Below are 19,744 nucleotides of genomic sequence, written 5' to 3' on the forward strand. Positions count from 1 at the left end.
CTTAGCTCTCTTTACTGAGTAAACAGTCAAACAGTCAGGCAGTGCGCAAATAAAGCAATGCACATAAATTGGATACTACAGAATGCATTATTAATTTATGATCTTCCATTTTTTCATTAGCATGTTATTATCAGTTTCCATCACTAAATCGGCATATGGCCAACTTTTGCTCTAATTACGGCAACTCGTTTGAAATTGCTTCATAAGAGAGATTTTATAACATTACCCTACAGGAACCAATATGAGCCAATGAGTTTTCCTTGAAATCGTTGTTTGATTACTTTGTTTGTTAAACGCGACCCTTGAATTGAGAAATTATCGCTGGGGGGCTTATAGTGAAGGAAACATTTTAACTTGATTTCTGAAGGGAGAACGCGTTGAATATTTATGGTATCGTCATGAGATCACCCAAGAACCCAACGGATAAAAATCCTCTCCCACAGAAACTAAAAATTGAAAATTGCGGGGGATCCGACTAGCCTATAGCACAGGTTATTTCGTATAAGTTGAATTTAGAGCGTCGAGTATGCACGAAAAATGTTGTAGAATGAGAAAGCAATCGCAGCAATTACGATTTCGGCTTTTTGAGGCTGGGGAGAGGAAGGAAGAGGAAAAATAGCAAGTTCATAATTTATGCTGGGTTGTCCCTCACAACAAGGTATGGAATAAGGATCTAAGTTGACTATAGGGTATAATACAGCTTGGTTTTTTTGGCGTCTCTTTGTCATAGAAAAGACTCGGTACAAAGAAAATATTCCCCTTGTTTTTTACTATCTTGTCTTGAAAGAAGGACAAGAAAAAGACAACGGGTTAAATATTATGGACTGATTCTCATACCGAGTTCAAGGTCGCTAATATATATATTTTTTCGTGAGCTTCCTAACACCGAGCGAGCGACCTCATTTAGCTATCTTTGTCAGGATTTGGCAGTAAGGCAGTGCTTAAATAAAACAATGCAAATAAGCTGGAGGCTATAGAGTGCATTATTTATGATCTTCTAATGTGTCATTAGCAAGTGGACTATTTTTCATCACTAAATCGGCATAGGCCAACTTTTGCTCTAATTACAACACCTTAACCCAGCTGAATGTCTGTGCAAATAGTTGGGACATTGCCCTCAAACCCTACACATGCAAATTCTCTTCTAACGAAATTAAGCACATGTATTATGATCAAAGGGATTAGTCTTGGCCGGTAGCTTTGTCGGATGTTATCTCAGAAGAAAGAAAAAACTAATGATAATAAATTGTTTTCGACTAATCAAGTCATCAGGGGCACCCAACGACAATTTCCTCTCAGATCCTTCAAAACGTTATTTTAGCGATCTGGAGTGGCTTTAAAGCTCTATAGGTTCATTTTAGGCAGTGCTATAATATTTTCATCTGTTCGGTCATTCTAGGGGAACTTGAGTCTTTTCGAAATAAGTAGGGCATTTTTGTCCACTTCCCTTAGGTCTTTTTCCTTTCCGAAAATCGTAGCTGGCCTTTTTTCAGTACCCGAAACAACTTTTTTATCAATCCGAAAACACTAGGCCTTAAATTTCCCATATCAGGAAAGTTCTTAGTGAAAATTCCCTTTAGAAAATTGTAGGGGATTACGGGCCTTCCGAACAGATAATTTACCGAAACGATCCGTTGGGTGCCCATGAGTCATCCTCAGGGTAAATAGACCGTCCGCTACACGCATATTTTATATGCTTTAGGTGATTCCCGATTGGAACAGTTTCGCTACGTAAAAGGGACTTGTTTGTTCAGACTGGGGCTCCATTGTTGGATCATTAAGCCCTTCGATGATTCTACGCTTGTGAAAAACGTTTGTATTTTTAATATCTTTTTAACTTTTTAGCCTTGTAAATACCGTGTAGCACGAAAATTTTGCGGGAGTTTTATTTTGCGGATTGGCGAGTTTTTGTGGTTTGAGGGCACAAATTTTTGCGGTTCGAGATGACTGAAATTTTTGCCGGGAACTAATTTTTGCGATGCTCTGTTCAAGCAGAACATTTAAGTGGAAGAAACCTTAATCCTTTTAACTTTTATTGTACGGTATGTTGAGTCACAGTTCACGCTACTTACATATTAGAGACATACCACTGTAATACCTTACTGCGTAAAGGGACTGAACAACAACAAAACAAAACAAAAAGCCTACCTGGCCTACTATGCACAACCAAACACTATATTATTTTATAAGAAAGCAGTATGAATGTTTGAATTACCCGTAGCTGAAACCTTTCTAAGCATACAGAGGGGCTTTCGAGTGAAAGATGTAGCAAGTATACAACTTTGAGACCTAACTGGGAGCGGCCTGCTAAAATGCAAAAACTTTGCCCTAGTGTAACGCAACGAGGCAGACTTAGTCGATGATAATAGTTCACTCTTGTTCAGTTGAAGTTTCAAGAGTTGAAATCACTTCTGTGCAGGCCGCCGCAGAAGCGCCTCTAGTGGAGTTTTTAATTTGACTGAAGGGAGTTAATTTTTGCGGCGTTTTATTTTGCGGGTGTTTTTTTCTGCGGGAACTAATTTTTGCGAATCGAGGTCAATCCGCAAAAATTAGAACCCGCAAAATTTTCATGCTACACGGTAGTATTGATAATAAATTTGTTAGTGAATTTAATTAATAATTAATATGGAAGCATTTGCCTTTTAAAACTGAGTTGCATGGTTTCACCGACGGAAAGACCCTGTTACAAGGTTTGGTCACAGAACTGAGAGGTTTATTCTTTGAACCCTTTTCCTATGGGGCCATATATACTTACAACTGCAATCCATGCATTGAATGATGTCATGCATTAGTATGAGGGAAGAGATTGGTTCGAAGAGCCGATTAGGTTTTGGTGGAACGGTCCCTGGATTGCGCCAGAGTAACATTTTCATGGACAACAATTATTATTACAACGATTTACTAGAACGACTTTCTGCAAGAACAGTAGATTGGTGGATAATAGTAGGAAGCAATCAGAGGCAGTTAGCTTCAGCCTCGTTTCGTGAAGAGGTGAGACAAGACCCTGGGAACGAGGTTGCGAATACTCAACGGATAATTTCGGTGAATATCGATTGCAATTAAGGCAGTCCTCGGCTCAAGTATTAGAATTTAATACAATGTTAACTTAGCCTTTCGAAACACGAGAAAATTTATTTAATTCCTTTTGTTTCCGGAGGGAAAACACGTCGAGGCCACCTGGGATTTTCGGAAGGGAAACGTCAGCTCAGAAAGTTCTGTAGCCAAGATTCCGTGTCCTAAGATTTTCTGTCAGTAATGTTGAGTAAAGGAACCACTTAGCTAACACAAACAGGTTCTTCAAAGACCCTTAAACCATTTAGAAATGCGGAAAACGTCTTCCTAAGTATTTGCTTAAATTTTCTGATGGAGTGCACTTGAGCACACAAATTCTATTCACATCACAATAACCACAGGATGTAGAATTTGAAATAAAGCGTTAATTTGCCGTTGGGAAAATCAGTTTACAAAACCCATGCGGTCACCTCAAAGCTGATTACAAGGCAGTATTTGAACGTGCTCGAGCGTTGTCTTAAATGCCGTTCAATGGTTTTGAGGCATTAATTTTGATCAACGCCTACAGATCACCTTATGCCGGACCCGCTTCAGAGCCGCCTCAAGTCAGCACTAGCGATACAGGCCAGTATTTCAACGTGCTCGAGCGTTGTCTTTAATGGGATTTAAGTCATTAATTGCCATCAATGCCCGTCCCCGGCAAGACTAATACAGATCACCTTATGACCCGCTTCAGAGCCGCCTTAGTCTTAGCACAAACGATGCCGTCTAGTCTCAAGAGATATAGGCACTCCGAAGAGGCATGCAATTGGAAGCAGCTAATCGCCTTATGTTTTAAGACTTTTGATGTTTTCCGTCAGCGGAAATTTTCAACTTTAATAAATGTTTTGCATGCGGAACAGTTTCGCAATCCAGGTAGTATTAGAGGAAATTTCATTGATTAAATCATCGGCTTGTTCATTTATCGTTTTGTTCTGAAAAAATTCAGATGGGAGCGAGACAAAATGTAGAGACCTGCAGTCTCAAAAGAGGGGCATTGGTATCTCAAAAGAATATTTAGACGGTCTATTGTAAATATAAACACCGTGATAAGCTACTAGTCGATAAGGTCGAACTAATCCTTTATTAAACTCCCTGTTATCGGATATAAAAATGAATAAAAGGCAGGTTGTCTTCCCTGATAACATTTTAAACACCAATGTATTATTGTCAGGTAGAGGAGGGTGTTCTACATTAATTAACATTTATTTCGTAGTTAAGCTAAGTTCGACCACACAAATTAAGTGTTAACATGCCATTTATCACGAAATAATATAAGTTATCTTTTACTACAAATAAAATATGCTAACACTCCAGTGTAGAATCTCGGTTCCCAGCCAATGATAAAACAAAAACTGTTACAGAAAACGAAATTGTGATTCATGGAGAGTTAAATCTGGCTGACGTCAGTGAACCCATACTGAGCAACTGTCACATCGATCGAGCCAGCGCGCGAGGAGTTCGAGTTATTGGTCGAATTGTACTTTAAGTGCAAGCTAAAGAGGATAATTAACGTAATTGAAAACTTTTAAGGTCAAACTAAGAACTTAACAATTATCCTTCTCTTAAATGTTCATGAGGTTGATATTGTTTACCTAGTTTGTGAATCGCTGAAACCACACTCGACCGGATGAGACTTGCCTTTCGGTTTCTCGTTCACCTTTGGACCCTTAATTTTCAATTATTTTTCTCGTAGAGGTATAATCGATAATTGTGATAACGCAATGTTAGCAAATATTCTAACATTCATTTGCAAATAATTTTCGAAGATTCAGTAGATTCATCAACACAGTCAGGTCTGTAATCCGTCTTAAATGTATGGAGTTCTGTTTACTCAAAATACATTGTTTATTTTAGTCAAATCTTTGAAGGATAAAGGTTTTTTTCGGCTAGGCGGATAGAAACGTTTAAAGCAAACGAACAAAAAACAAACAACGACCCTCGTTCCAGTCTCGGGCTTAGACCAAATCACCCGGCTTGTCGATTTTTTCCGCGACATGTGGAAAGCCACTGTGGTAATACTGTCTACATTTTCAATTCGTCAAATTTTTGTTAACGAATGTAGTTTCGTTGAGCTATGTGTAACATTTCGACTTATCAGGCTACTGAGCCGAAAGTTCCCGTCAAAGGTGGATGAATTGAAGACATTCAGTACATATTGCTCAATATCCGGTCACACCAGTTTGGCGAGATACGTGCGTGTCGTTTTAGAACCGTAGGAAACTGAAAGACCATTGAAATTAGGTCCCGGCATTTCGCCGTTCCACGTTACTGGCTCCAATCTCTATTTCCCTGAAAAATAGTGCGTATTACTCTATTCGCTTTAAAATTCAGTGTCCTCGATAACAAGCACTTTAAACGTGCTATTATTGATAGTGTACTCTTCGACCGTCAGCTCTTCCTGTTTTTGAAGAATCTGTAATAAGACGTTGACCGCTTCGACTGATTTTGATGCTGCTGATCGTCTTGGCGTTTCACTCGTTAAATCTTGCCTGTCTTTGATCGAAGGCCTGAACTGTTTTTCTGCCCATGAATGTTGTGATGCCCCTGGACTCACTACGTTTTCAGTTTTCAAAATATACTCTGTTTCCTCTAAGATTCTATCCAGAGTTGACTTTAGTCTTGATATGGCATCCCGCTGGTGACCCGTCCTTGGGCTTTGCATGGTAAATCTACCCTGTTCCGGACGAGTTGAACGCTTGTTAATTTCGTAATTTCGTCGCGTTGACGAACGACTGACCTCGCTTTTATGACTTGCTAAGCCTGCTTCCGTTGATGAAAATAAGTTTGAGAAATTCAAACAGGTTATTTCGGCGCTGTGAAGTGCTTCTTCTCGGCTCTGTGATGGCTTAAGCTATTTGAAAGGAAACTTTACCCAATCACGCTATGCTGTGTTTAAAAATAATTCCAATCTTTGGCTCCAGTCATTCAATAAACTAAATCCATGAATGACAGACTTGTAAGAAAAACAAACTGATATTCAGGACCACCCCGGCCAGGTGAAAACGATGATCACAATTGAATGGAATAAAATGTGTGGATTGATACTTTCCAAATTCCATATCAAGAAGTGCTTCAGTTCTTAGCTGATTTCCTTTTATCCATAAAGAGATTTGTATATTGATCATCAGGAAATCGGAAATTGTAAATCGTATAATATCAGACATAATAGGAATATTTTTAAAGAGATCACTGTGGGACAGGACAGCATTGTCATCACACAATATTGATTTCATTAAGGTCAACGGTTAAATAAGAAATTTCTAAGAGGTTTTGACTCTTTCGTCAGTGAAGAATTCCGAAAATGTAAGGCCTCACGCACCCAGCCAAAAATGTAAGGAAATTATTGTATTTGTCTGCAAACATCTACGTGTCGCAACACCATCTCAGAACAATATTAAGAGTGTACTTGTGTGTCGATATCGGTTTAATTTGCGGTGGAATCGAAACGCAGCCATTAAACGTGATATTCGAGTTGTGTTTTTGGGGAGGGAAAAAAGAAGGAATCCTGGCTATTTAAATTAAGAAGATTACGGCATAAGCAAAGGAAATTGCATTCGGGGCGAAACGTTTGCTCCTGTTTTTACCGTGTAACTAAACATGACGCAATGAAGTGAGTTTGAGCTGAGCTGGGATATCCTAGCGAGTGAGAATTTCAAGTGCACTCATTTGTTTTTTTCTACTATTTTTGTCTTCTACTTTAACCAATTAACCACTGGTCGAGTAGAAAAGTAAAATTGTTTTAGAAATGTGTCACTTGGAATGTCTCTGTGTCTCAAAATCGGCTAGACAAATTTTGAGCTTACATAAAAATGTGGTTTCAAGTGGGCTAAAATTAAATCTTTCTGAGCTTTGTCGAGTGGTTCATATCTAAATGAACCAGAACTAAAAATTGAAAAATCTGAATGAAATATTAAATAAATATTTACGACCCTAATTGAAGGGTCTGTATATATGTTACAACCGAAATTTAGTCTTTACTCGAAATGGCAATAAAAGGACAGAGACTTTGGAAAAGTTTCAAGGTGACAACACCTTGAGCAATTAATTTATAGGTGAGTTTGTATTCCGAGTTTCAGTTTCAATATCACCAAGTAAGAAGGCTATTCAGGAAAGCAAAAATGAAGGTTTTTTTTTAATTAACAGACAAACAAATTTGTCGTCACTTGTAAGTTATTGATTTCGTTAAGAAGAACCATAAACAATATTTGCTCCAAGGGAAAGCCTATACAGGTAGCCTCTGACATACATACAGAAATCTTAAGATTGTGTCAAATCCCTTATAAGAATGCCTAAATCTGTTTATAACTGTGCAATAGCCTAAGTAGACTTATTCCATAGATGGTTAAGCTTTTCTATGAGGTAGTTTCTTGAGACATATCATATTGGGATAGTGTTGCCATAAAATTACTGCTTATTGTAACGTCAAACGCCACATTTGATAAAATACTTATATTAGGGCCCTGTAAGTAACTTCACTGAAGGGACGTTAAAAAAAAAATGGTACTTAAGCAGTGACAAACGCAACGCCAACGTAAACGTCACTTGAAAATACACTTATAACTTCATTTTATTTGTGCTACTTCGCGATTATTTCAACTCGTTCAACTTGTACAAAAACTGGCGAATTACCAGTAGTAGGTGTGGCGTTCAAATTAAGAAAGAAAATGAAAAATTCCCCGTTGTGCGCTTACTTCCTCCACAAACCATAAATTTCGATATTTCACGTTGCTCGTTTGCAGTGCACGGTAAAGAAATGTACCAAAATTTAAAATGTTTGTGCACAGAGATGTTTTCCTTTTAAACCTATTGTTTTGCAACGTTGTCATGTCAAAATAAATGGAAAAAAGTACACTAAACGTGTGCTAATAAAGAGAAGCAAATGTTCTTATTGGGTGACTATTTGTAGTTATTTCGTGAATGATCCCACTTTTTAGTCTCTGGCTGTGCTAGTGTGAGGCTGTGTGTCAAAATTATTACATTATGTTTGTGTTTTGGGTTTATTGGGCAAGATGGTTCACTGAAGTGAAAAAGACAAGGGAATCTCAAGTTTGTAATGCTCACAACATCGCAAGGGGTTGGGTCTGAATTTGTATCTCGTGCACGGTATTTGAAAGTGGAGACTATTTGCTTTAAATGAATAGTGTCTCCCTTAAAATATCGTAATAATATTTATTAAAAAAAGAGATAGTACTTTTGTCTACACTTTCGAGGCTAACCCGCTTTATAGGTTAAAGGGCTTGTAACTTCTCAGTATCGATTTATTTACACACAGCACAACACGAGCCTGCAGTAGGAATTTTTATACTGAACCTGGTTGACTTATTAGTTGGTTACGCGTATACTTAAATATCTCAATTTTCCTGCTCAGTTTAAAGAAATTCTTTCGAAAAACAATGAAAAAACTACAAAAATGCCAAAAATTAAATTCTCAACCTCCGCCACCGCCCACATTTTTGGTAAGGACACGATAATCCAGATGCATGAACAATTTAATGTGTTGTAAGTTTTATTTTAATCTTCTTATATAAGTCTTGATTGCCGCTTTTAGCTTGCATCTTTTACTGCCATTTCCGATCTACGCCTTGTACAACCTTCGCGAATGAAAAATTGGTTTGGAGGCTGCGAAGATCGAAAAGTCCATTGTGATACGGATCTTAACCATTGTCATACTTTATTTATTCATGGTTCAGCGGATCCACACAAACAAAACAAATGTATCTACATTAAGCTATTCTATATAATATTCTATCTTTCCTACCTATTACAATAACTCACAATGCAATAAAATCGCTCCTGTGGACATTTACCAAAACCATTCAAGTCTTCCACGTGGAGACTGTTTAACACTCTGTGTCTTTGTTTTCTGTTTGCATATGTGCAATGCGGAAAACCAAATCACCTTATGGCTCCTGAATCTTTTTTTATTAAACAAAAAATGACTTCCCCAGTTTTCTCTTTTCTGGTTGTTTCTATAGCTCAAAATCTAGCAACTAGGCTATAGTTTCTCTCTCCTCATCGTTTCTATAGCTCACAATCTCCCAAAAAGCTTTTGACTGAGGTTTCTCTCTCATAATCCTCTTTATTGCTCAAAATCGAGTAATAAGTTAACTGGTTGTCTCTCTCCGTATTGTTTCAATATAGCTTGAAATACGGCAATACGTCCTGTAGTTTCCTCTCTTCTAATCGTTTCTACAGCTCACATTCTCCATCCCAACCAGATTGCTAATTTTCGCTCTCCTAATCAGTTAGAAAGCTAATAAATTCATTACTTTTCTCTCCTCTTATTGTTTCTATAGCTCAAAATGGAACAATAAGTTCACTATTTTTCTCTGTCCTGAATAACTGCGAAGATCTTTCTTTTATTTAATCTTTCACCCGCTGTTCAAATATATGTTTCACATATTCATATTCATTTGTTCTTGTCTTGTAAGGTCATGCATCTTTGCAGTTTACAATTTTGGCTTTATTCACAGTGCCATTGGTGTTAAATTTTTTTGAGGACACTGGAGCCGCTCAGATAGCTAGTTATCCTCTTCACATTGATATTTTTTGTATCTTCTAAACAACAACAACAACAACAACAACAACAACAACACCAGTAACAACAGCACGCAGGAAAACTTTGCACGAAGCGTGCTGCTACTGATTTTTATCTGTTAAACGGAACTAAATCTATAATACAACATGCAGCATATTGAATTGACAGCGGACTCTACTGCACATCACATTTTCTCCATGAGACAACACAGCTGTAATTTTCAGTTTTAAATATAGTATTCAATAATATTTCATTACCCCATTCACCAGAAATTCAGAGCAAAAGTCACAAACAGACAAATTGGAAGAAATCCCCAATCTATACTCCACTGAGTAACGCCAAACGTTTGTCATTGTTATAATCAATTATTAATTGTTATTCTTTGGATAACGAACGGAACAAAATTGTCCATTTGAGAAGTCTCTTGCTTATTTTTGTATTTTGTTTGTTTCATCACTCCATTTTTAATTTACGAAACCGCTTTATGACTAATCTAAAAATCCTCCTCAGACAAAGTTAATACCGACATGGAGTAGTTGGTGGGAACACTGATGCTCTCAGGTCATACTGTTTGTTTTCCCAGTCAGAGCTGCGTATTGAAAACAGTTCTTCTTGACTAAAAGAAACCTTTAATACGCTGTTCAAACAAAAAAGGCCCCCTCAATTTCATACATGACATTTCGCCATTTCACCACTGAGTTTTGATTGCTTTTTTTTAATTTACGTTCAGCTTATCAACATCCTTCAATATATTTATTGAGTAGATTTAGCATATCGTTACGCGAAATCGTAAACACTGAATAATGTAGTTCTACCTTGCGTGGAAAAAAAAGTATTGAAAGTTAATATTCCTTGAGCTGTTTTAAAAATTGAGATTTTTTTTTTCATCTTGCGGGGTAATTTTCTTTTTACTATTTCTCCACAATTTCTCAATAAATATTAAAATTTCCATGACGTGGGAGATAATAAACTCTGGAAAGTTTATTACTTTGCAATCAGATAAATAATGATTGAGGTCTCTAAATTACTTTTTGGCTCACCCTTTGGATTTCCTCCGTTATCTTTCATTTTGAAAAGGAAGTTTCCATGTTTACAATGACTTACTTAACTTAGGGACAATCAACCCAGTCAGAGAGCTCTTATTTCCATTTATATTTTTCATGTATGTGGTCTCTAAATGAAGTTTTTGTTTTCAAAATAGAGTAATGTTAATTTAATAGAAATGCTCTCGCTATTATTCTGTTAATTATTAAATAAAGATGGAACAATTTACAAAAAGCAAGAAAAGGAGGTTGGGTGATGTTCGAACTTCACTGAGTTATAAGTAATTATAAGGTGCACATCTATTTTCTTTTACCTGTTGAATATTGAAAGAAGCTATTTTTACCAGAACGAGCGATCACAAAACAGACGATAAAAGGAAACAGATAAATATGGGCAAAAGAAAATGAATACTGAGAATATGGTAATTATAAGGTTAATTTTTATATTTCCTTGCTTATACGTTTAATGTAGAAAGGAAAGCGCCTTTAGTATTATTAACAAATACCATAAACAGTGAAAATACAGCTGCCATTTCTCATTCTTCGTTGAAATTACTGATACTATTAATAGTTAGTTCAGAATACATAAGAGTGACATCGCATGTATTATTGCATCTTAAGCGTAACAATGATAGACTGATTTCAATAGATAAAGGAAACATGACTTTTTAAAGTAAGAAATTGCCATTGCTTTTGTAGCTTACTTGGGCTCGCAATGTTTCGATTGTCCACGATCTCAAAAATGCCTTCTCGAGTGACACCGAACAAATCCTGCGTAATCGACATCCCCGGAGATCCGACACCAGTTTCAGCCCAACCAGCAACAAATGATGTTTCTCTGGCTCAATCGACTCTAAACGATGGAAACGTGAACGAAGAGGTACTCTAAGTGATTGAAGCAGCATACAGACCAGTTTTAAGATTGATGAAGTTGTTTGGCGCATACTTCGGGGACACGTCTTTCAACAGTTTGGTCCAAGTTTCTTCTCGTCGACGAAACGAAAGTTATATTTCTCGTTTTTATTGTGCAATTGTAGTCGCTGGCTTATGGTTTAGTTTTGCTATGCCTTTGGTTAGTATTTTCTTTGGGGGTAATATCTATCTCCTTATCACGTTCGTTAGTTGGTGCCTTCTGGTGGCACTGATGGGGACAACCTGCTTGATTGTCCTGCCGACAACCTTTGCGAGAAAGTCTCGTTTCGAGAACTTTCTTCGTAAGGTAATTACTATCCACATTGGGAGCACTTTTCTGGAGAAGATCAAATCAAAGGCAAGATTGAACCTGATTGTGTTCTCACTCACCTGTGTGGCTTGCATTGCTGGTTCAATTTTGAGTGACGTAATCTTGGGCATAAACGTTGGAAATCTAGAACCTTGGAATAGCTGGTTTGGCTTCAAAATAACTTCTTTAGTATTTCTATCTTGTAGTTCTGGGGTTTGCTTTCTTACACTTTCTCTCTTCTGTATCACGTGTTTCATACTTGAAACACTTTTTGATGATCTGCACAAACGAATGTCGTCACCACTTGCAAACTCAATGGGCTTAACGGCCCTGCGAAGAGAGCATCAGAATCTGCGTCAAGTGGTTGAGATGGCGGACAACATGCTTTCCCCTCTTCTTCTTGAAGTTGTTACGTTTTTTATACCAATAATTTGTTTCAGCTTTCACCAAGCCGTTAATTTCAGTTCACGGCAGGAAGGAACCTCTGTATTCCTTTTTATGAATCTGTTCTGGCTTCTGATCTCTTCAGCTAGTTTAGCAGTCGTCATAATTCTTGGATCAAGAGTCAGCGAAAAGGTAAGAAAGGAACCAAATTTCATTTGAAGCATTTTTTTTTCACATTTTATGCACGATCTTTTCATTTCAAGGTAGCTGGCACCGGTAATATCTGATCAGGCAAAGTTAGAGTGCTAGAAAGTGCTGGAAACAAGTGCCAGCTACCTTGAAATAAGAAGATCGTAGTAGAGGTCATTATGGCCATTCTAGCATAGCGAAACATTTGTTTTACAAAAAGCCTAAAACGTTTCAGTTTTTCTTCTATTTTTGTGGGTAGGGGGAAGGAAGTGCTTCAATGAACCAGTGCAAATACTTCAAATGTCTATCACTTGACTAACTCCTATTTCAGTGCAAAAGTAAAGAAGAAATTGTTAAAGAATCAAAGATGACTAAAATTCCGGCAACATCAGATCACGGCACCAATTGTCACCCAACAAAGCTCAAAATTGATTGATTGATTGATTGATTGATTGATTGATTGATTGATTGATTGATCAGTTGGTTTTGTTATTATTATTTTATTATAATTATTATTATTATTTTTTTTTTTTGTGCGATTTAGGATTATTCCTGGAATGTTTATTTTTCCGCCACCAATCAGACGCGAGATCAAACCACAAGTCACAAAAACAACAACAACAACGACAACAGAAACCACAAAAACTGCCATTACAGCTGTCATCTCGTACATGACTGTTTTTTCCTCATAGAATAAACAATCTAGAACTAATTACTTTAATTTATGAGAAACGACCTGGCCCTAGAGACTGTTTCATTAGCTAATCGCAGTATGGTGATATGACAGCTAAATTTTGTGTGGGTTTCACTTACCTTACAAAATATTAAGTTAGGTTCATTTTATTCAATCGCATATCTACATTACTAGCTGGAAATTAATTTAAGCTTAAGGTGTCCACTGTTGTGATTTTCATTTATGAGTAAAATTGACAAATTGGAGGATTTTTCGTTAGTGTCCGGAAAACTTAAAAAGAAGTGTGATGCCTATCTCACTTCTACTGTATTCTTTTCTAGGAAAAAGACCCGGATATTTGTGTTGTTCGCGCGAGCTACTTGTAGATTAACTGTTTGGTTTATTTTAGGTAACGGTTCGGACCCCTCCCATGGTGTGAAAAATGTTTCCTCTGCATATTCAATATTTTTGTTTCAGGTTCACGGCATTCAAAGGGTTTGGCAAACATTTCAAGTTGCAACAGAGGACGAAGGAAAGGTTCAGTTTCATTTCCTTTTCCGCTTTATTTTAATTCAGTTGCGGTACGTAGGTGTTTAACGAGGAAACAAATTTTTGAACATAGTTAGTCTCTGATTTTGAAAGTTTCGTAAAATGCCAATATCGAGAGTGCAAATGTTTGCTCATGATTGACTGGGCATCCTTACATCAGCTTATGCCCAAACCTTGCCTTCTGATAAAGGCATTCCATCATTCTTTGACTGCTTTTGGTCAACGAAGAATTCAATTTTCACGATCTGAGGTCGTGTCGAAGAAACATTTACAGTTTACTCTTTGAAATGTCCATTTTACTTTGGTTGTATTCATTAAGAGCCACTAGCAAGCCTAAAAACCACAAGTGATTATTATAAAGGCTATTGAAAACAAATGCAGGTAAAATGAGTGCAAGGTAATGGCGTCATTGTGCGTGCGTGTCCATAATTTCTCGGCATGATTTTGTTTGGTACTACTAACAGTACATCAGTACTAGTATCCTGCTGCAACCTTAAAAAATCAGTTGAGTGCTCCGAAAATAATTTTGTCTCTTCATGCAGTTGTTTTAAGCTTTACTACGCTTTGTGACTGGTTTATACCACGAACGCTAATTTTGACTTGGAAGCAACCGTCCAGACTGTCGGGCATGACTCCTTTTACTTGTGCCTTGTTCAAAACAACTCTTTTTTTCCAATTCTGAAGTCTTTGACGTGCTTATAATCTTGTTTCAGTTCTTGATGTTTATGTTGGACTTACAAGGTGAACCAAAGGGCCTATCCATTGGAGGACTGACAGTCATTACAAAGTCCTTTTCTATAACGGTAAAATTTATATATACTGTAGATTTCTTATTCTCCAATAAGTGACAGTAAAGCCCAGAATAGGACGACTGCTAACTTCTAACTTCCTCTTTGGGACCCCGGACTAGCACCATTTCTAACTGTAGATTTTCCTGATAACTGACTACCGTGTGAATTGCTGAGCTTGCAAAGGAAAGAAAAGCTGTTACTGTCCGCAAGTTCCAATAAAGCTCTGTCTTGCGTAATTACCAAAAAAGCAGTTGAAACTTGTCAGGAGCCTATTTCATCTCAATCCACCTCTCTTCGAATCCACTAATGCTTAACAAAGTTCCCTGTTCTCCTAAAGTGGCCATTTTCAAAACAGGTGCAGAATTGATTATTTTTCTATGTATTTTTATACTATATAGTCCTGTTGATAGATGTTATTAAGAAAAAAAAATGTTACTAAGCTGTGGTCCTTTATAATTCTTTATTTTTTATATGTCTATATTTTTTTCAGATTGTTGGTGTCATTGTGTCATACTTCGCTGTTATGTTGTCCTTACCTAGCTCACCACTCTGACTGAAGAATGGATTTGTAAACTAGTAATAATTAACGATAAGGGAGTGTGTTCGATGATCTCGATCCCAGGCTCTTTGCCAAGTTGGTAATGATGTCATCCGCCCCTGCAAAATCTACGGGGGATGCCAAATACACGTCCCAAGATCCATATCGTTGATCGATCGTTTGTCCCATACAATCTTGACTCCAATCTGTATTAGGAGTGCGTTCTTTTTTTCTTCGAAGGCAATAAATGTAAACAGAGAATGAGCGCAAAATATCAATGCTGGTAAACACGGCTGTCTTTTAACATACTGTGAGAGCTTTGCCTTTCAAGATGGCTACTTGCGAGTACAAAATGAGACAACAGTGTCGACGTCCTTTTTTAATAGTATGGTAATACAATAAAAGAAACCAAGACATTTTAATAAATCAGTAAATATTTATATGCTCTCTGCAGTGGTTACCTTAACCACTGGGGGCAGTTACTTCAACTTTTATAACTCTTTTTGATATGTTAGCGAGGGCCACCAATCTCCTTAAAATCTTCCCCTGAGAAAATTTTGGTTTGGTTGCTCAATATTTCATTAAATTCGATGTCCCCGTGGCAACCATACTTCGACAGGCGTGTTTTTAAAACATTGGAATATGCCTTTGTTTGATAAACTATTTTAATATTAATTTTCAGGGTTTTCATATCATTTACTATTCTTCTGTTGGTTCTCACCAAGTTGAGTACGACTCCCAGGGCGAAAGTTGCAACGCTGTTCGGCATAAAAGAACAAGAGTTTGTCATTCTGCTTTAACTGAATTGTTATTAACCCATCCCAGCGTGAGCAAATGTTAACAAATGCTGTGTGTCTTTTATTAGGCCTGCCGCCTGATGAGAAACTGTTAAAAGAAACAGAAAAGATTCGATCTTAATTTGTGAAGACACCTGTCATTGTTCTGCTCATTTCGTATGAATTTGAAACAATCACTACGCGAAAAACAAAAAAACATTTTATTGACACCCGAACATGTAATCTCTATTTTTTTTGTTTAATTTTCTATGTCATCGGTTTGTTAAAAGCTCACACTTTACAAATGTTCAGTTGTAAGCTATCACGCAATGGGAAAAAACTAGAGTATCGTATCAGGCTTTTGTTTACGAATTTGGTAACACCCCAGTACTGTTTATGACACCTTTCCTTATGAAGCTTTGCCAAAATATTGTCAGTTTGAATTAAAGCAAGTTGTGAAGCATTAAAGCTTGGGTTGAGTATCATTGAACTCAATTTCGTTTTAGCTTTATTCATATAATTGAAAAGCAAAGCACTATCTTTTATGCAGGGCTGGAATTGTTGTTCACACGCTGATAATTATGTTCGTCAAAGGTGGTGTGTACTCATTTTTTTAATTAATTTTTTTCTGACTTCCTGCTCTGTTTGTAATAGTTCGAGTAAATAGTAAAAAACTAATTGTACAGTCTTACTCGAAAAATCTGATTTAATATACAGTTAGTTCTCGAGTGTGCCTATATTTATATCAAAATGCAATATGCACATGCACCCTTTGCAAAATAAATTCAAAGTTGGAGTAATTCTATGGTTGCATGCACTGCAGCAAATTTTCCCGACCTGTACGATTTTTTTTAATGAAACGATAAATAACTAAACGGAAGAAAGGTTATAAAACAACAGGCAGAGAATTATGAATTATGAATAATAGTTAATAATTTATAACGCGCAAAGACTTTGTATAAAACTTCTTAACAGAAATGCGAAATAAATTGACTTGAAACGATCCGAGGTAAAGCAGGGAATTGGTGTTTCTAACGAGTTTTGCATCGGCTTGTGCGAATTATATAATTACTACACTCGTAGCTGACATGCTATTTTAATACCTTTCGATTGAGGCGCAAGTTCATTGGTTGTTATGTAGCAAGAAACGATCCATAGAAGTTAACTTAGACAATTTGTTTAAACATTGACAGTCGCCAATCCTCTTTTTGCGTGCGGAACTGTAATTCAGACGTTTCTGCTTTAAATGATGACTCAGGTGCACAACTTCCAGATGGAAGAAATGCACTCAGAAGTTTCTTTGGAAAACGAACTTGGATCCCAAGATTCCGAAAGAAACACGACTGGTGTAGAGAAACACGATCTTCTCCGCAAAGAATTATCATGAAAGCTGCATTTAATCTTATGGCTTATGAAAATGACTGGAAATTATTCTGGCGACACTTCATTGGACGAACGCTCACAAGTGGAAAAGTCAACCTTGCTTTCTCGTTTACATTGTGGCATTGTTTTGCTTGGCCAATGGACCCTTGTCGTACAGGGCATAATTAGTATGTTCTTTGAGGGTCTAGCCGAGATCAAGAGTTTCTACTTCTTACTGTTGTTTAGCACTTGGTATTTACAATGTGCATGTTTTTCGACCGTAGCCAATTTCACTTTGTCAAAAAGTCTCAAGAAACCATCTCGTTTTTCACAGTTTATCGACAGTTTTATCTCAACGGCCTTTGATTTCAACTCTGTTAAGAAGCAAACATTGACCAAGATGCTGGCGTTAGTCTGGTGCATTGTTGCTTTCAACACGTCGTGCCTAACGTTTCTAGATTTATACCGACAAAATTCGGTAGCACGGTTTCGTCCATGGAATGGATTACTCGTGTATCGCATACTTCACTTGATATTTGCCACTTTTGATGGATTTGCTTTGGCATTGCCATTCCTGTTGTTTTCTGTTTCATGCGTATTTTTGGCCGACATGTTCGAGACCTTTCATAAGAAGATATTGACAGAGAATCCTATATCTCTTAAAATTGGATCATTGAGACAGGAACACCAAAGACTTTGTGAAACAGTTGCTTTGGCAGACAAGTTATTTTCACCTTTCCTGTTTATGCTGGTTTCCTTCAACGTTCCTCTAATATGCATTAATTTTCATCAGGGGATAAGGTCAGCAGCTTCGACCAAACGAAACATCGCCTTTGTAATCACCGTTCTGCATTGGTTTTTTGGCTTGACTGGGCAATTAGCTATTGCCTTGGTGTTTGGAATGCGAGTTAATGAGAAGGTAAGATTTCTCTTCTTTATTTCTAGTTCCACACCGGCCTAGCAAAATTCAAAATCCAGAGCTCAATAACTTTTCAAACCAATAAACCCGACGCTAAATATTGTTTTGTTTTAGAGTTTTAACTTAATTACTATAATCAGATACACAGCTTTGATTTGCAAACTTAAGTGTCAACAAGCACTGTCGTTAATTTGAGAACGTTGGGCGTAAAAGGATTCCCAGCAAAAAGTAATAATAATAAAGAAGTTAATATGAAAAGAATTTGTACATGTTGAATTATTACATTCACGGAGATTTTCTGCTTCTATATACAGATTCACAGTGTCTATGACACCCTACAGAAGATCAGCGTATCTGACAGTAAAGAACATTTGGAGGTACGTTCGCTTTAGTTAATATCATCTCATTCCAACACCAACAAGCTAACCATGCACCATTCTCGTTGACCGCCTATTACTAGAGAGTGCCTTTTTATAAAAAAAAATATTCAACTTTTTCGGTGACAAATATATCAAAGAAAGGAAAGACACAGCATACCCAGTATACTACCTTTTTCGGTATCTTTTGGTTGGCATCTCTGAAATTCGCAGAATTGAAGGTCCCAAATGGTCGAGGCATTATTTTCGTGTTTTCAGAGAAAAAACGGTCTAGAGCCTTAAACTGGTGCAAAGGTATTGTTAACCTGCTTTTGCAGATACGTTTCCAGTTAAAAAAAAAAAAAACATTCAGCAAAAAGCATTTTATCGACGTCCGAATAAAGTTATTATCCTTACCGTCTTAAATGGTGTCCTGTGTTTCTGATTTTCACACCTTAACCAGATTTTCCATCGTGACAACCAAATTTCTCCGAAATCTTTGACAAGCATGACACTCGAATGTAAGCAAAAGTTTCTAATGACATGTAAAAGAAGCTTCAGGATGAACCTGTTTGCCGGGAAAAGGTTAGAAGGGAGTTCAAGGTTTCTGAGGGTTATGACACTTCGGTGGTTAATTAACTTTCATTAAAATGTTATCTTGCGTGGTTTTTAATTTCATTGTCCGTAGGAGGATGGACTGTCACTGACAAGTCGCTTGCGCTTTCGGTGAGCATCAAAATAAATTACCTATTTGTTGCTGTTTTTGAAAATAACCAGATTTTCCAAATTAATATTTGGAAAGTTGTGACTGCATTATTTAGCAATTATAATAAAACACCAGAATTGCATTAATTTTCTGCAAGGTTAGTTGGGTGTAGTAAGCGAATTGGCTTCTACTTGCCCAGTTCTCTTGAATATTAAAATGCTCTATTCTGATACCTCAACTTTAAATACGTACATGCAGAAGTGACAGTTTCCATAGTAACGTACGCGATGACGAAGCTCCGTGATCATGAATTTAAGCCTCGCAAAACCGGTTACTCAATTAATTAACCGTTCAATCCATACCATGGCCAAACTATTTAATCTTTAACTTTCAGCTCATCGGGATAATCATTTCATACTTTACAGTCCTGGTTACAACGTGAGAAGACGAAACAAGAAACGTGGAAGGCAGCGCAATGAACCAGATGTGGAAAATCAGACAATATTTAACCAATTATATAATATGAAGACCCGACCTTATGAGATAAACAAGACACAAAAGGATCAGTAGCTGTGGTAGGAGAAGTAGTAGCAGTAGCAGTAGCTGTAGCAGTAGTAGTAGTAGTAGTAGTAGTAGTAGTAGTA

General features: G+C 37.0%; 2 protein-coding genes across 2 annotated transcripts; both read left to right on the top strand.

The window, feature by feature from the left end:
* The first annotated feature begins 11,133 nt into the window (after positions 1-11,133).
* On the top strand, positions 11,134-15,136 carry LOC146473753 (uncharacterized). The gene is made up of 4 exons (XM_085117595.1): positions 11,134-12,433; positions 13,581-13,640; positions 14,366-14,455; positions 14,934-15,136. The coding sequence occupies exons 1-4, from the start codon at positions 11,561-11,563 to the stop codon at positions 14,994-14,996; spliced, it is 1,086 nt and encodes a 361-aa protein (XP_084973721.1). The 5' UTR covers positions 11,134-11,560; the 3' UTR covers positions 14,997-15,136.
* Positions 15,137-17,701: 2,565 nt separating this feature from the next.
* LOC146473754 (uncharacterized) lies at positions 17,702-19,610 on the top strand. The gene is made up of 4 exons (XM_085117669.1): positions 17,702-18,038; positions 18,353-18,415; positions 19,067-19,120; positions 19,495-19,610. Exons 1-4 carry the CDS (start codon positions 17,730-17,732, stop codon positions 19,540-19,542), a joined length of 474 nt encoding a protein of 157 aa, XP_084973795.1. The 5' UTR covers positions 17,702-17,729; the 3' UTR covers positions 19,543-19,610.
* Positions 19,611-19,744: the final 134 nt, after the last annotated feature.

Source organism: Pavona decussata, unplaced genomic scaffold (genome assembly GCF_977016875.1).
Source record: "Pavona decussata unplaced genomic scaffold, jaPavDecu1.1 SCAFFOLD_92, whole genome shotgun sequence".
NCBI classification, from domain to species: Eukaryota; Metazoa; Cnidaria; class Anthozoa; order Scleractinia; family Agariciidae; genus Pavona; species Pavona decussata.